This window comes from Dermacentor albipictus, chromosome 6 (genome assembly GCF_038994185.2).
Source record: "Dermacentor albipictus isolate Rhodes 1998 colony chromosome 6, USDA_Dalb.pri_finalv2, whole genome shotgun sequence".
NCBI lineage: Eukaryota > Metazoa > Arthropoda > Arachnida > Ixodida > Ixodidae > Dermacentor > Dermacentor albipictus.
Window position 1 is genome coordinate 54,254,395 of NC_091826.1, and position 15,861 is coordinate 54,270,255.

At 45.5% G+C, this 15,861-nt stretch overlaps 1 protein-coding gene across 1 annotated transcript; it reads left to right on the top strand.

The window, feature by feature from the left end:
* The first annotated feature begins 43 nt into the window (after window positions 1–43).
* On the top strand, window positions 44–12,420 carry LOC135907784 (inositol monophosphatase 3). The gene is made up of 6 exons (XM_065439515.1): window positions 44–175; window positions 252–970; window positions 2,882–3,041; window positions 4,188–4,283; window positions 6,910–7,074; window positions 8,047–12,420. The coding sequence occupies exons 2-6, from the start codon at window positions 650–652 to the stop codon at window positions 8,295–8,297; spliced, it is 993 nt and encodes a 330-aa protein (XP_065295587.1). The 5' UTR covers window positions 44–175; window positions 252–649; the 3' UTR covers window positions 8,298–12,420.
* The last annotated feature ends 3,441 nt before the right edge of the window (window positions 12,421–15,861 follow it).

Here is a 15,861-nt window from a genome sequence, read left to right on the forward strand (position 1 = left end):
CACGAGGAACACAGCACGTTACGAGCGCTTGAAGAACGCGCGCACGTGCGACTCGACTCGACTGCCCTTGGCTCGTTCGGTCTTTTGCGAGTCGACCTCGAACGCCAACTGCGCCATTTCTCTAGAGAGAGGTGTGTTCTGTGACCGCTCGCGGTACGCAATGCTCTTGTGGAATGTGAGTGCTTGAGCAGCTCGAGTTCTTGCTGCGTTCTCACGTGTACCGTAATCTCAGACGTACAACTTGATTTCAGGCGCGCTGACTCTGTGGACTATGGCACAAGCACTCCGCTGCAGTTTCGGAACCGTACTTGCGGAGAGCAATACAAAATCAGAAAAACAAGCTCATGGCTGTCAGCTGCTCGAAGTGAAGCGGTGAAGCTCGCTCAAGCCGCCAATAGCCGGGGAGCTCATTTAACGCAGGTGCGGCTCGCCAGACTGGTGTTTATGGCAAGCACGTGGTTTCAGCGTCTCCGTGCGCCGGCTATGACCCAACGCATCAGGTCGTCGTCACACGCCGAGCGACGCGCTGTCACGCACAGCTGCACCCGCTTCTCCGCCGTCGTCTGAGAGTGCGACCGCAACCACCTCGTAGTACTGCGAGTACTGCTGCCGTACTAAGCGGCGAAAGTGCGCGCGTTCTTCTACCGTCATGGCCTGGTTGGCACTTCGAGGTAGCGGCCGGATGGTGGTCGTCCTGGCCGCCGCCGTCTCGCTGCTCGTGCTGCTCTACGTGGCGCGGATACGGACTTCGCGGCCCGCTCTGGTGAGCCTGCGACAACTGCTGGACGCCGGCGTGGCCGCCGCGGAAGCGGGCGGTGACGAAGTCCGGCGCGTGCGCCTCAGCAACCGCCTCGCGCAGCAGAGCAAAGGCAAGACGCGCGAAGGCGCCGACGACCCACTCACGGCGGGCGACCTCAGCTCGCACCGCGTCATGTACGGCGGTCTGTCGGCGTCTTTTCCGGGACTCTCGGTGAGCCGTTCGACAGCCGCGACGACCTCGATAGGCCGTAGCGTCATGCCCCAGTGTTTGTGTGCTGTGTTTGCCTAACCGCTTGTTTGCGAAGGCATCAACACATGCATTGTGGTTTAGGCCACAGGTGCAGTCAAACAGGGTAGTTCTGAACTTAGTGTCACACATTACTTCCCCCCTCTTTTTTGGCTTCTGGATTGGATTGGCGCGGCTCGCTACGTGCTTGCGCGCGCTTTTCCGAGCGCAGATTGGTGTGCGCCTGGTTTCTGCACTACGCTGTTATGCGATCGCTTTTTCGACCGCAGATTGATGTGAGCCTGGTTTCTGCACTAGGCTTTTGCACGATCGCCTGCTTTTTGCACTGGGCTTTCAAAAGGCGAAGTGAGCGTCGCTTACTGCAGGCGGCAAGTGATTTGACTCACGTACTGCGTGAGCAAAAACATAGGCACGTGGCTCATGAAGGAGATGACCGGCGACTTGCTTCATCTGTCGGACCATGTCATCGCCGACTGGAGGAACTACGCTCGTGAGGTCGTGCGGGACGAGCTGCTGGCGCGACCCCCACTCGGTGGCCCCGGGTGGATTGTGCAAATTGATGAATGCCTCCTTCGCGGCAAGCGAAAATACAATCGAGGCCGCCTGATGACGGGCGACAACGTTCCGCCGAGCCGCCAAAATTACGGCGGCATTGCAGATCGTGGACCATGGGTATTCGGCATGATCTGCGTGACCACCGGGGAGCTCCAACTATTCAAGGTCGACCGACGAGACGCGGCGACGCTAGGCCCCATTATTGCAGCCAACGTTGAACCGGGAACCACCATCCACAGTGATGAATGGGCCCCATACAACTTCATCCCGAACTTGGTGGGGGCTAACGGAGCAAGACTGAATTTGCAATGGGGGGCTGTTAACCACAGCATGAACTTTGTAGACCCAATCACGGGCGCTCACACCCAGAAAATCGAAAGCTACTGGCAGAAGGTGAAGCGCTACCTCGACTCCGCCGGCTACAGGGTGACTCTCCTCTCGAGTCGCACCTGATATGGCTATGGTGGGCATCGATTAATGGGCACATGCGCTGCAAGGACTCGTTTCTGCGTTTATTAGAAGCGATCGCACGGCGCTACCCAGTGTGACATAGTAATGGAAAATAAAGCGCACTTTTCTGACCCTTTGCTTTTGTATGAATGTTTCCCGGCATTGCTGTGCGCTTCCATACACGGTAGGCCCGCGGCGCTGCACTTCCGCAATCTGCGCTCGAAAAAGCGATCGCATAACAGCCTAGTGCAGAAACCAGGCGCACACCAATCTGCGCTCGGAAAAGCGCGCGCAAGCACGTAGCGAGCCGCGCCAAACCAATCCAGAAGCCAAAGAAGAGGGGGGGGGGGAGTAATGTGTGACACTAAGTTCAGAACTACCGTCAAACAGAACTTTAGATAAGAAGAAATATGGGCCTCGACTTACTAATAAAGTCTGACGCCGGGCCTGCCGAGGAAGGCTATAGGAATGCAGGTCTTTCAACTAGTGGGTTCAAGACCAGTATGCTTGGTTGAGGCACTCTGGTGCTCTACGAGTTATGTGTTCTATAGTTTCGTAATTTCTTTTCTCTGGGTAAAAACATTGCATCATTGTGCTAGAGCAAATAAGATAGCATCTATATCTGTTTTTGTGCTCACCAAGAAAAATAATCTTGTTGGCCAAAGATCGACCGAATTGCCCTTCTTCTGGCACAACTGTCATTGTATGTTTGTGTCGTGTACAAGTACAGCCACCGCAGCAGCAGGTAGACTTGTTACCACCTGATGATACCGGACCCTTGTGGTGATTGTGGCACTTTTGGCCGATGAGAAAGCTGTGCGGATAGCTCTTAAGGAGAAAACGCTGAAGCAGCACATTGCTGTGTTTCAGATCATCTCAGAGGAACACACTGACGGAGACCGTGATGCAGCCGCTAATTTGCAGTCCAGAGCACGCACTCTGGGAGGCTTGATTGGAGACGACGTCCTTGTACCAGCAGAGGCCGTCACAGTGTGGATTGACCCGTTAGACGCTACTCAGGAGTACACAGGTATGTGGAGTCAGAGCAGCATCAGGGGCCATGAAAGAAATAAACGGAAGTGTAGTTAAGTGCACAGCAGAACATAAACCTTTGAAACAGGCTAGGTTGGCCCTTCTGCATGCGGAAGTGCAGTCATCAGTAAAGAAGGGACCTGCCGCAGTAGTCTAGTGGCTATCGCGTTGCGCTGCTGAGCTCAAGATTGCAGGTTCAATCTTGGCCGCGTTTCGATCGGGGCGAAATGTAAAAGTACTAATGTACTTAGATTTGGGTGCATGCTAAAGAAACCCAACTGGGTCAGTATTAATCCGGAATCCCCTACTACAGCATGCCTCATAATCCCGTCATCATCACCAGACTGATTTTTTTTTTAATCAAGAAGGTTAACGCAGTATGCAAGCTGCTGGAGCAACGATATTGCAACATGCAGTGCTGCAAATCATAAACATGCCAACAGCGAGAGTTCCTGGCTCTTATCACTCTGAGATCATGGGGGTGAAGTGATGGGCAGTTAATTTCATCCTTGAAAGGCAGTTGCATATGTCAAAGAAAAGTTGCAGTTTTGCCAGATGTGCAAAGCGGTCATAGCGATAGCTAGCACATTATGCACAGTAAAATTTGTGGCATTTAAGCCTGCAACCCCTAAACACCATTCCATGTCAAGGAAAGGTAAAGACAACTTGAGCTTGTTTCTAGCCATGGAGAGCACATTTATACCAAAAAATCAATGAAATGTTATTTGAATTATTTAATTCCGTAATTGATTAAATGGTAATTGGTTTGCTGAGATATCCACTACTGAAACTTCGCTCCAGCATGTCATAAATGGTACTATATAGCTTTTGCATGCTTTTGCTTTAAGTTTCTCGAGCCTAAATTAGCATTTCAAGGTATCAGTATCAGCTTATCAAGTATGATACGTTGGGAGTTGTAGGGTCTCTGCAGCAAGGGTTGCAGAAAACATTCACAGTAGTGTGTCTGCAAGCCTATTATCGTGACATGCTCTTGAGTGAACTGTCTCAAACCCACCTTTTGCGACGCACAGCTGAGTGGGCTGCCCGTGCACTCTGCACAGCAGTGAACCGCACTGTACTTGAATAAATATTCAATGCAGGGTTGCACAATTGACAAAAAAAAATGTTGCTTTCTTTCTTGCAGAAAACCTGCTTGACTATGTCACCACCATGGTCTGTGTGGCTGTGCACGGCTCGCCAGTGATTGGCGTCATACACCAGCCCTTCCTCAACAAGACAAGTATGAACCTGGCCGCAGCAGTTATAGCACTTTTTTGACACTTCCGAGATATGGATTAGGGAAGCTCCTGTCTCTCACAAATCCGCTATGTTTTTGCTACCTTAGTTGTACACTAAAACGAAGTCTGCATATGGAGATGCTTTTTTGCCTTATGTTGTTTTACACAGACAGAAGGTTGTGTCCTGTTATGAGAAAATTGTGAAGCACAAAGTTGTGGATACAGGGTATTCACAGATTTTGCCTCTTTGGGAGCATCAATCAATCATGTACATGTTGTTCATTCATCACTTTTCACAGGCAATCTTAATAGAGGTATGAGGCATCTCTTCTTACTCTGTTCTTTTATAAATAAATAAAACCGGTACAGTGGTGCAGTAGGGGCCAAGACAGTAGTAGTTTACAAGGTACTTCAGACATTGAAATTTACTGTGGTGTCTTACTGAGAGGCAGAAATATATAGAGAAAAGAAAACGAAGCTCGAGCTTGGTGAAATAGCATAGTCTGCAGGCAGCATATGCTGCCATGAACATGAACATCTCAGCCAAGTTTTGCTGTTGTACGTGGTGTGTGGAGCTCGCAAGCGGATCACGAAGTCGCCTTTCTCTCAAACGCTTTTTTTTTTTCAACACGAGGCCCTGTCCCCACTCTCCCCTAGACATACTATTTCGTCATTCCCTTAGACGGCTGCTATTGGCCAATAGCCGACATCAAGCTGCGGTCAGCTATATGGCGTAGATACTGCAGCCGCCGCAGGGTGCCGGCACGAGTCCACTGGCTAAGCGCACTGCAGCTTATCGAGGTCGACCGCGTTTGGCTTATGTTTAGCGCATCCTAGGCACCAAGGGTGGAAGTTTATGTTAACATCCGAAATTTAGACTGTGTGCAACGGTGACATTTAGAAGGCGGAGCATTGTGGGCACGCCCCACTGCGTCGTAGCCTTCGTAGTGCAACGCATTGAAGAAGGAACGGGAGCACAGTGGAAGCCGTGTTTGAATCCCAGTAACTCCACTTCTGCTGAGTGCATTGAAGTACTTCTTGAGGCAAAGTATTTCAGAAATAGCCTACCTTCACTTCTAATGCCTTTCTCCACTTCGATAAAAAGTAGTTCAGGGCCCCCTTAACTAGCAGTTTTACTGTAGTTAAAATGGCTGAAGTAGGCAGCACGTAAGTCTCCGAAGCTTGTTTTGTTACACTAATTTACCAACCCAAAAATGCCAGCTGCAGTGGAATTTCACTCTGGTTAAATTAGTTATAAATGAGTAATTCAAAGCAAGCTTGGCAAAGTCGCAGAGCTGGTCATTGTAATTTGTTTATTAACATACATCAATTTGCATAGTGTGTGGGACTTGCAATTTTGAGGTTTCGCTATAGAAGGGTAGTTCTATTTTTGCTAGCTCTTCGTGGTATGTACACTCATATTTCAAACATAGAATTTTGCACGGAGCTCTATACAGACAGTATAGGTATCTGTAGTGCCTGAAAACTGACTTTACACAGTCTAAAATTTCATTGCATTGAACCTTTAAAGGTGCCCTGCAAGGCACCAGGAAAAGCTTGTCGAGCAATGCCGACGGCATTGCCTTGATGCAGCAATTCTGTGTAATTCATAGACAGGATGTGACGTCAAGGTGTGATGTTGTGATCATTGGCTTAAAATGTAATGTGCAATTTACGTTTGCACGGTTTTGCAAGTACAGCGAAAAAAAGTTACAGCATTGCGTTTTACAACCATTTTGGGTATCGCATAGCCACGGGCAAGGCGTTTCAGCCGTGGAGACGACGCGTCACATGTCGACCACTTTGGCGTGCGAACGGCTGCCTCCAGGAGCTGTTTTTGCAATAGAAATGACGCCATGACCTCCGAGATCAGTCTGTCCACCACCAAGTCTCGGAGGCCATAGGAACGCCATCCAATAGGCTGAGCAGGCTTGGCAGCTGTGGTGTGCCAACTTAAGATAATGCCCTGCTTCCGTTTGCGTCAACACATGATGTCACGGGAGATTGAAATGTGGCATCTAGAGGCTCAAAAATTCAAGTGAAGGGTAACTCTCATTTTTCGTGGATTTAGAATTTTCTCTGACCGATAACTTGGGTTTGTGCAAGTCAGTTTTCGTAATTCCTCTTTCTCTCTGTGTTCTGCAACATGCTGAGAATAGATCTAGAGTGAATATGGTGACCTGAAAGAAAGTGTTGCAGAGGCCCTTTAATGAGCTTCAGGAATGTAGAAGCTTGTGCTAATTGGTATAGCATAGTTCAGATTTGGTAAGACCAGCACTTAGACAAAGTGCAAGAAAGAAATAGATGCACATTATACTGTGTTTAAGCACAATGTGTATCTTTTTCCTCGTGTTTTGTGTAAGCACTGGTCCTACAAAATCCAAGTTGAATGAGTGCATTTCATCTCTAGGTATGTCCAAGATACATGATTAGTTAAATGCATTGGTTAAGCCAGGCTGTTGCTGTAACCTTAGAGTACTATTGAAATGTGAAATGGGTGGCATAGAGATTTGAAGGAGAGTGCTATGAAGGTTTAGAATTTACTTTTTATATACATATTCATGAAATACATAAAACTACATACATAATAAAACTGAGGCCATCTGCCACTGTTTCTTTTCTGTACAGCTTGGGGCTGGGTTGGCCATGGAAGCAACGTCCATTCCCCTGCTCAAGGTGACGCGACCGAGTCTCGTACGGTTGTGGTGTCACGATCTCATCCCGGGGAAGTGCAAGATCTGGCCAAGAAGGCCTTTGGCTCAGAAGTCAAAGTAGTGCCGGCCGGAGGTGCAGGTGAGAGTATTATCACTGAATTATCGAAAGCTTGCTCGTATCTTGTTCATTACATAGCACAGTTAAGACATCATTACAGTGAAAAATCATAAGACAAGTAAGGAAAATTGGTTGAAGTGGAGCTCCGGGGTCGTATTCTCACCCGATCACTTTCAAGGACGTGATCATTTTCGTGAGATCACGTGCAACATTAAAACCAGATGTGTTGGTGCAAATGGGTGGCAGCATTCCTGGCACTCTGCTAGGGATTCCGTAGATGCCGATGCGCCCCGCGCTGAGTCAGACAAAATCTTGTAAACGTGAGTGTATCCCTGAAAGTGAGTTTCTCAGCGTAGCACTCCTGTTGCAAAGTCGCTTAGTACAAAAAAAAAAATGTTCTAGCCTTCTGACACCTGCAAAAAGCCTAGTGATGTAGTACCTTCTCAAGTCAGTTTTTCAAGTTATTTGGCTGTTGCCAAATTGAATGTTGCAATTTGGTTGCACAGCAATGTGCACTCGTACAATCGGCTACAAAAGTTTACAAGACATGGTATTTGTGGAAATGTTGAACTCCTGTTTTTCCCAACATGGGCACATGTCATCGAACTCAAAAGTTTTATTGTTTAGTAGCCTTTTGCAACCTACGTTGTAATTCACGAAATTGCCATACCTTAACACAGCAAAATTCACATCTGTTGTGGAACTCATGCCCCGTAAGCTTTTGTGGCGGACTGCACTTGGACATTGGGGCTGTCTATATGCATTCAGGTACAGGTTCATGAAAAAAGAAAAGAAAAAAGAAAGAAAAGAAACGTCGCCTAGCTTCGCATTGCATTGTTACAAATGCCAGCTTTTCGTATCTCACACAGTTCGGTCAGCGCTCACATTCCCTACAAACTTTTGCTGATGCCAGTTTGGCAACCTTGCTAAGTGATGGCATCGACGAAAAGCTGCACTTACATGTCCCAAAACTCTTCTCTCGCCATCATTCAGGCTACAAGGTGCTACAGCTGGTGGAAGGCCACGCAGACGCATACCTGCACAGTAGCGCCATCAAAAAGTGGGACGTGTGCGCAGGCAATGCCCTTCTCGCGTCGCTGGGAGGCCACATGACCGCACTCGACGGCACACCTCTGAGCTACAGCATAGAGGCCACGCCGGTACATCTGGGAGGCCTCCTGGCTGCCCTGAGCAATCACGGACAGATGCTGGACTCTGTGCGCAAGGCTCGTGCAAAGGCTTGAGGCCAACACGGATACCATTACGTCAAGCAAGCCGTCAGGCGACTGGACTGCCGCTGGTGGACAATGACAGACATTGAGTTTGCTACAAAGGTTTTTAGTGCAGGGAAATCTGGCACTGCGATAGTTCAGCTACTATGAGAACAATTGGTAAAAGATGGATTTGTCCAATCTTCGTGCGTGCAGTTTCGAATGTTCTTCTGGCTGTATTTACTATGCTTTATTTTTCTAAATTTCCGACCAATCACATTTTTCTGTGTGCACGAAGGCAATAAGTCTCTGGACACATGCGTACTCATTGCGAGTCACCACATTTATAACTCAGCATTTCGTTGAAAACGATCAATTTGCAATGTGACAAAGTCGTTTGGTGCCAGAAGGATGAAGTTTAGGTAAATCGATGTACTGGTACCCTAGCATTTCTATGCTGGCTGAACTACCGTACCTATGGCTCATGCAGGTAGCAGTGTCAGTTTCCCCTAGAGCAATTTTTGTAGTTAACTCCCGACGCCAAAGGAGCAGAAGGCTTTGAGGTGGTGAGCTAGAATGCAAGCTGGCAGATCTGCTTTGCAGAAGCAGCTCTGAAGCAGTGATGACATAGGCATTACTTCTGGGATCCTGATAAGAGGCTGCAGTTGCAACAGTGCAAGTCAATTCACCCTTGGAAAGATGCGAAGCAGACGACGCATACAGAAGGCAATTAATAGAAAAAATTTGGTATGCCCTGTCTTTTTCCTTGTCTCTGTGTTGTCTGCAGTGCCGCTTTCAAGTGTTGAACTTGAAATAACTCACCAACCTTAAGCTTTGTTGCAATACAAGTCAGATTTAACAGAAAGAAACTACATCTTGATGTTCTCATTACACTTTTTATGTGCACTTGAATATGTGTGGTGAAACTGTAAGCTGGTAGCAAAAAAAAAAAAAAAGTGAACAATAACATAGACCTGTATTTCCTTTTTGCAATAATGTTAAAACAATCAAGTGCCCCTCATTATATGAAGATCTATTATCTTTGTTTATGTAATAGCAACATACAGCCCAGTCTAGCCTTTGCATTAATTACCGTTAGTTTCTTTCACATGCCTTTCGGAGGCATAGCACTGTGTGGGGAAAAGCTCATTTTCCTTCAATAGTAGTTAAAGAGGCCTGCTCTAAAGAACTCTCTTCTCTGGTGAAGTAATGTGACCATGTCCACGCTGTTCATCCTGATAGCTGTATGCTAGGTCACCGTAGCAGCAAAAAAGCAAAAAAGTGACCTAAAACATCTCTCTTTATAGAAGCTCACCATAAGAAAAAGGAGCAGTGGGAACACTATTTACCAAAAGGATTGCCAGTGGGACTCGGATGATAAAATGTTGAAAGTGCATGTGCCTATGACTGGCGTAAGGCATTTATCCTTCTCTTGCAGCGAAATTTCCCAGGGCTCTGTTGTCCCGGCATAACGAAGTTATTGTGCCAACATTGAACACTGGTCAGCGTGCATTTTAGTCATGCTGTGGGTGATGTAGAAATAGAAAGCGTGTCTTCGACAATTTCACCATGTGAACAAACTCGCCAAGCCTGGCGCAGCTTGTATATCTTCTTTGATAGTTAACTCCTGCAGAGGATTCGTGTCTAGTCTGTGGTAGCCTTGTTTGCTAACTATGGTTGGTTTGTGTCTCGAAGTGTGTGCTAAATTACCTGTTTAAGAGAAGAAGACTTAAGTGTACTAAGTTGGATCGTGAATGTGATATATATAGCATATATCTATAAAATACAGTGTATTTGCTAGTTCCTTTTGGTTCGTAGGCAAAAAGGGGTTCCACCGTTTTAGACCATTTTAGTAGTGTTTATGCTAAAGTGTTACATACGCAGCAGGCATTACAACAGGTCTATAGAGCCTATGTGCACAGTATTCTACACATGCACATTAAAAGTACAATTGCAAGCAAAAGGCCATGGCATCAACAAAAAATTTTAATTTCTTCTAGCTGAGCCGTGTAACTTAGAATTTTCTCAATAGATTGCACTGATTGGACAGGTGCATGTAGGCTGTAGCACTTAGCTGACTATAACACTTAGCAGGCTTAAGTAAAACCTGCATGCATAGGCTGTGAAAATTTTTTTTTCATGACATGTGCAGTCCTCAAACGTTTGCTTGTGACTGTGCGCTATTTTGTAGCGTACACAAGTCTTCTGTTCTTGTGTGTGCAATGTGCTAAATTTGTTTTCTATTGTCAGGTAATAGAAATGCCATCTGAGGTGCAGTGGATGGCAGGAAGCATTACGAGCAACAGCTGATGCATCTAGATCCAACGAATATGCAACTAGTTACACCACTTGCTTTGTTCTACTCTTTCACTGCACAGGGAATTGATAGGGTTATGCTAGATCTATATTCAAATGTGTACTAACGTACAAGTGGTTCTAGTAATGTCATTTTGCTTGGAAAAGGTCGTATGTTTGCAATTTCATACTGAGTTGCTGTGTGAATTGAAAGTGATGGAGCATGGTGCTTATACACAAAAATTTGTTGTCGCTCAATCTTGTGTTACTTTATACATATTCTGTGTATTCATGGCTATACCAGTGCTGTTATTGCTCATAATGACAGGAACTGCCAGTTTCCAATATACCACGTAGTTTTTTTTTTTTTAAAAAAAAAAGCTAAAAATTTTTTTAAACATCACCTTTGGCAGATACTAGCACTATCCTAACCCTTGACCTGGACTGCTCCAGGGTTAATAATTTCTTGCAATTACTTGTGCAAGAAATTGAAATGCATAATCGACTGATTACCAAATGTTCACTAATAAACTTTCTAACCAATTCATTTAGGGCACGCATTGCAATTTACAAACTGAAACTGGTGAACTCTCAAGGTGCATTAACACCTGAGATAAGTGCAGTCAAAGTTGAAGGTAAAATGAACTGCTGTAACTTTTTTTAACAAAGCACCTTTCGTATTCGTAGTGGGACAAAACTGGACCACCATTGCATTTCTTTGTAAACTTTGGGCATGCTCGTCTTGAAGCTGGTGCCATCCTCAGAACCAGCGACAAGTCAGTTGCAGTATTTACCCTAAAGTAATCAGTGAACAAGTTAACTGCTAGTTAAATTTTACAAATTAGTCGATTATGCATTTGGCGCCTCCCTGCAAATAATGTCTGCCTGTTTAGCTGATTCAGCTCCAGGAGCCTAATTGTGCCACTTGCCACAGAAAATTTGTGAAAACTTCTGTTTATGCTAAAAAAAAAACACCCATGCAAGCTCACATACCAATGCACTTGGATCACAGCAATGCATTCCATTACTTTTATGTACACAACATGTGAAAGTTGAATCTAAGAACGTAATCTAGCAGCAACTGTTATATAGTATTCAATCTAACTTTTGAATGTTCAAAAACGACTTGCATGAATGTGAGCTTTTGATAGTTACTCTGTGTTCACTTCCTTTTTAAAACGCTTGTGCCACTCTGTACAACTCGAATGTTTTTTGACAAAAGGTTGTTCTTAACAGGAATACTTCAACATAAATGTAATTGTGTACAGTGTTGTACATTGCCTGGCGATACACACGTAGTGCCAAGTGTTCAAAGTGTACTGCAACGGTGCTACGTAATTACACTGTACAGGAACTCGCCTAACAGCTTCTCATTTTTCTTGGTTTCAGTAGATAACTGCATTTGTATTACTGTACCCTTTGTTTGTTTAAAGTTTGAGTGTTTTATCAGTGATCCATGCATAAGACAGGCTGTGTCAAGGCATATTGGACAACTTAAAGCTTATTGTATGTATGTGTAGTTGCATATTTCCAGCTTTAATTACGTGCTTCTGGGTGTCTGGGTGCGTTGTTAGATGTAGCACTGTATGACACTCAGTTGTTGATATTCAAGACTGCCCAACATGGGCAATTCAAAATGCACGTGAGGTTGATTTCGCATCACTTTTTAAATGCTATTGAAAACTGTCATGCTTGTTTGAGCCTAGGGGCACCATACGACAGCTGCAGTTTGGAAAGTTATAATCTTGGAAATGTAGCTTTGTAGGCATATTGTACATAAATCATGTGTCTATAGTGATCTTCCCCTTTGTGCTGTGCGTGTATAGCTGTCACTTTTGATTAAAATTTTGTTTGCATTATACTGGATCAGCCTTTCTTTTAAGCGAGTCGACATCACTGCTGTTCATTAATCTGCTTTCCTTAGCTGTGAGCTCACTCATGGGAATTAAAATCTGACATTGCTCTTGGTATCTGACCTTAGCTATCTGTTTGTATTGTACTAAATACAAACAGATAGATTGTACTAGATTATCGCAAAAAAAAAAGATGAAAGTGCCACTTTGTGGAAGAAAGCCTGCTTCCTTTCTCAAAGGAGTTGGTGAACAAACGTGCAATGCTGCTACATAGGACTGCACAATGAGTAACGACATTGTAGACAGCTGAGTGAGCCAGTGCCATAACTTATTATATTGTAGTGCTCCCACGTGGCCACCTACTGGGTCGTGGCACATATGTATACACCTCTTGAGAAATGAAACCAGAACTGGTTCGTAGAAAACCTATTATAGTACAATATACCTCCGTTAATTGAACACCGGTTAATTCGATTTTCGGTTAAGTCGATCCCAACCGCAGGTTCCGGCCGGCGCCAATGCATTTCCCCAAACTCGTTATTTCGATTCTACAATTGGCCTTAACTTGATAATTCGAACCTGATCAATGAGCATGCACGTGCCTGACCCCTATGGTAAACTTAATGGCGACCCCTTTAGGGCCAGCGTGTGTCTCGGCGAAGCTTAGTTAACAGTGAATGCGTTGAACATACGTCGACAATAATTTTTTTAATGTCAAAAGAGCTTATTTTTGGCCTGTCCTAGAAATATATTCATGCAATAACAGTAGCTCAATATGGCTGATTAGGGCATTTATTCTAACTCGCACCTGTTTTTTTTTTTTTGTTGTCTTCGTGAAGACGGCAGAAAATTACCTGCGCGGTGCAGTCGTATACGCAACCAAAACCGCCTTCGAGGCGTTCGTATGCTCTACCGCATAGCATAAGTATATTGCAGTGGAGCTAACTTTAAAATGTCGCAGTTTTGCCGAAAGGCGAAGCACTGATTGCGTTAGCAAATTAGTGCACAGCTATACAAAGTGAGGATAGTCGTTTTATCGGCCGTATAAACTTGGAAATATTCACTTACTAAATGAATTAACAAGCATGGTGTCAGCGCGCACAAGCAAACATGAGCCAATCACACTCGACAAGTGCGGACACTTCGCTGTCAAACGCTGGTGTGAGCAAGCGCAGCAGCGTGCGAAGTGACCTTCGTGCGGTCCATCGCTTCAACGCGACAGCGGCGATGACACAGCGCGCACAAAGGTGTGAGCTGTCTGTAGATTCCTTTCAAGGTACAGCGTGCGCGCAGCCGTGCAAAGTGCGCACTCGTTGGCGGAGTCGAAGCCACCCTCTCGCGCTGGCTCCCCGCTTTCCTCCATGTACGGCGCGCGAGATTGAGCCGCGATCCAACACTCCCAACAGGCGCGCCGCAACTTTGCTAGCGGCAGAATTCATACCACTACGCTCCGGATCATCACTCAAAAGCCGCCAACGAGATCAGTCGTGATCATCTGGGCGCCAGCTCATCAAGGCATTCCTGGCAACGAGGTCGCCAACCACGTGGCTCGAGATCTGACCCACCGAGCCGACGCCGAGGAATCTGAACCCGAGCGCATGCACCCTCTAGTCCCTTACCAAGACATCACACAACACTACAAGCTCACCCGCAGAACATATGCACCCCCACACAAGTCACTACCTAGAGAGCAGGAGCGATTCCTCCGAGCTCTACAGGTTAATACATTCCCCCACCCAACCAGAAATCACCTCATAGACCCTACACAATTCTCTCCGCAGTGCCGGTTCTGCGCAGAGCCCAGGTCCCTCAGGCACATAGTGCACAGGAAATGAAATTAGGCACATAGGCACAGGAAATGAAACTAGGATGGAACATCACGTAACGCCGCTAGCCTTGGCAAGCCAACTCCCTGCGAAGTCATTCCTTTTGCTTTGTTTTTTCCTCGAAAACTCAGCCCGGCACGTGACCTCCGAGTCTCGGCTTATGGGCCGAGAATGTTTGGTTCCCAGTAGTTTTTTATTCTATATGTACAGTCGTTCGGCTGATGTGCCTGCGGAGCGTAGATAAACTGGGAACATTAAAAACGACGCGAAGATCACATATTGGGCCGACTCGTGTGGCCTCAATTGTGTCTCCTTAAATGCTGCATCCCATCATAGTTTTCCTTCCTCAATGCATACTCATGGCCAGCTGACACAGGGACTTCGCTGTGGCGTTGCCACCCACATTTCGTTCTTGCGTCTATTCTGGCTAACCAAACCTCTTACAAGTGGCTCTTTTGCTATTGCCAAAACGTGCTTCACTAAAACAGCTGAACATTTCTATTTAGTGTCCCCTTAACCATGGATGAAGGATTCGCTTCCGTATTTCTCTAAAGGCGCACCACTTCTCGAAGCAATGTTTCCTCACAGATATCAATGTTCTTTGATACACGCAAGCAATGATCAAAGTGAAAACAATCCAGCACCACTGCAGCTATGGAGTACAGCGCCAGCCGATGGTTAGCAGGGGATGCCTATAATGAATTCATTATCAATATTGAATAATTTGCCATCCCAAAGTTCAAATACGTAGATATTCTGAACTGTGGAATTTTCTTTTTGCGGGTTCACTACAAGCAGCTTTGACTGCCAACAGACACTAGAGCTGTGCGTTTTCATAAATATAACGACAGGCAATTTCCTGCTAAAAAGTGCCTCAAGCTGCAGCTAAAATTATGCTACAAATGCATACAGTTGAAGTAAAGGTTTCTGAAAATGTTAGTTCCTTTTTGTTCCGCATTGCAGAAGACACAAATATCAAGCATATGTGCTAGACGAGAAAAAACTACAGTGCATACTTGCAATGTATTTCCAGTATTATACATTTTTTAACAGTTAAACTGCCAAGTTTTTACTTGCCAGAATTGCACAATGGGCCATGAGGGACACCGCAGTGGCGGACATCGAACTATTTTTGGCCCACCTATGCAACATAAAAGTCATACTTTTGTGTCACAAAATATGATGTATTTATTGTATTTACTACATGCAAAGCATCATATATCTGAACCTATTTACCATAAGATGAGCGGAACAACATACATCTTCAACCAGCCGGCTCAGCGCTCCGCTTGCCCTAACAACCAAAATGCAGTACGACGCATACTCGGAGCACAAAGGCGCACAAATAATACGCAATTTTATGTTCCCTTACGTCCACAAATTGTGGCTGTGACACATATGAAGTACTTATTGGGCAGAAACTGTTGAAGGTCAAAACAATTGCGCCTCGAAACTCTCAAATCGAAACTGTTATGGCCACACCACTTGCTTAGCTTTCGCAGTGTGGTCTGCTATATGTGAAAGTACACAAGTGTCATCTTTTTACACGCAAGAAACATGTGGTACAGTTAACACCTCAAAAGTAGGCGTACTCCACCAGTATCTTCATGTGGGCTATAAATA

Coding starts and splice junctions, on each gene's coding strand:
- LOC135907784 (XM_065439515.1), top strand. CDS start 650: ATGGCCTGGTTGGCACTTCGAGGTAGCGGCCGGATGGTGGTCGTCCTG. Junction 3,042..4,187: donor CGCTACTCAGGAGTACACAG/GTATGTGGAGTC, acceptor TCTTTCTTGCAG/AAAACCTGCTTGACTATGTC. Junction 4,284..6,909: donor GCCCTTCCTCAACAAGACAA/GTATGAACCTGG, acceptor TTTTCTGTACAG/CTTGGGGCTGGGTTGGCCAT.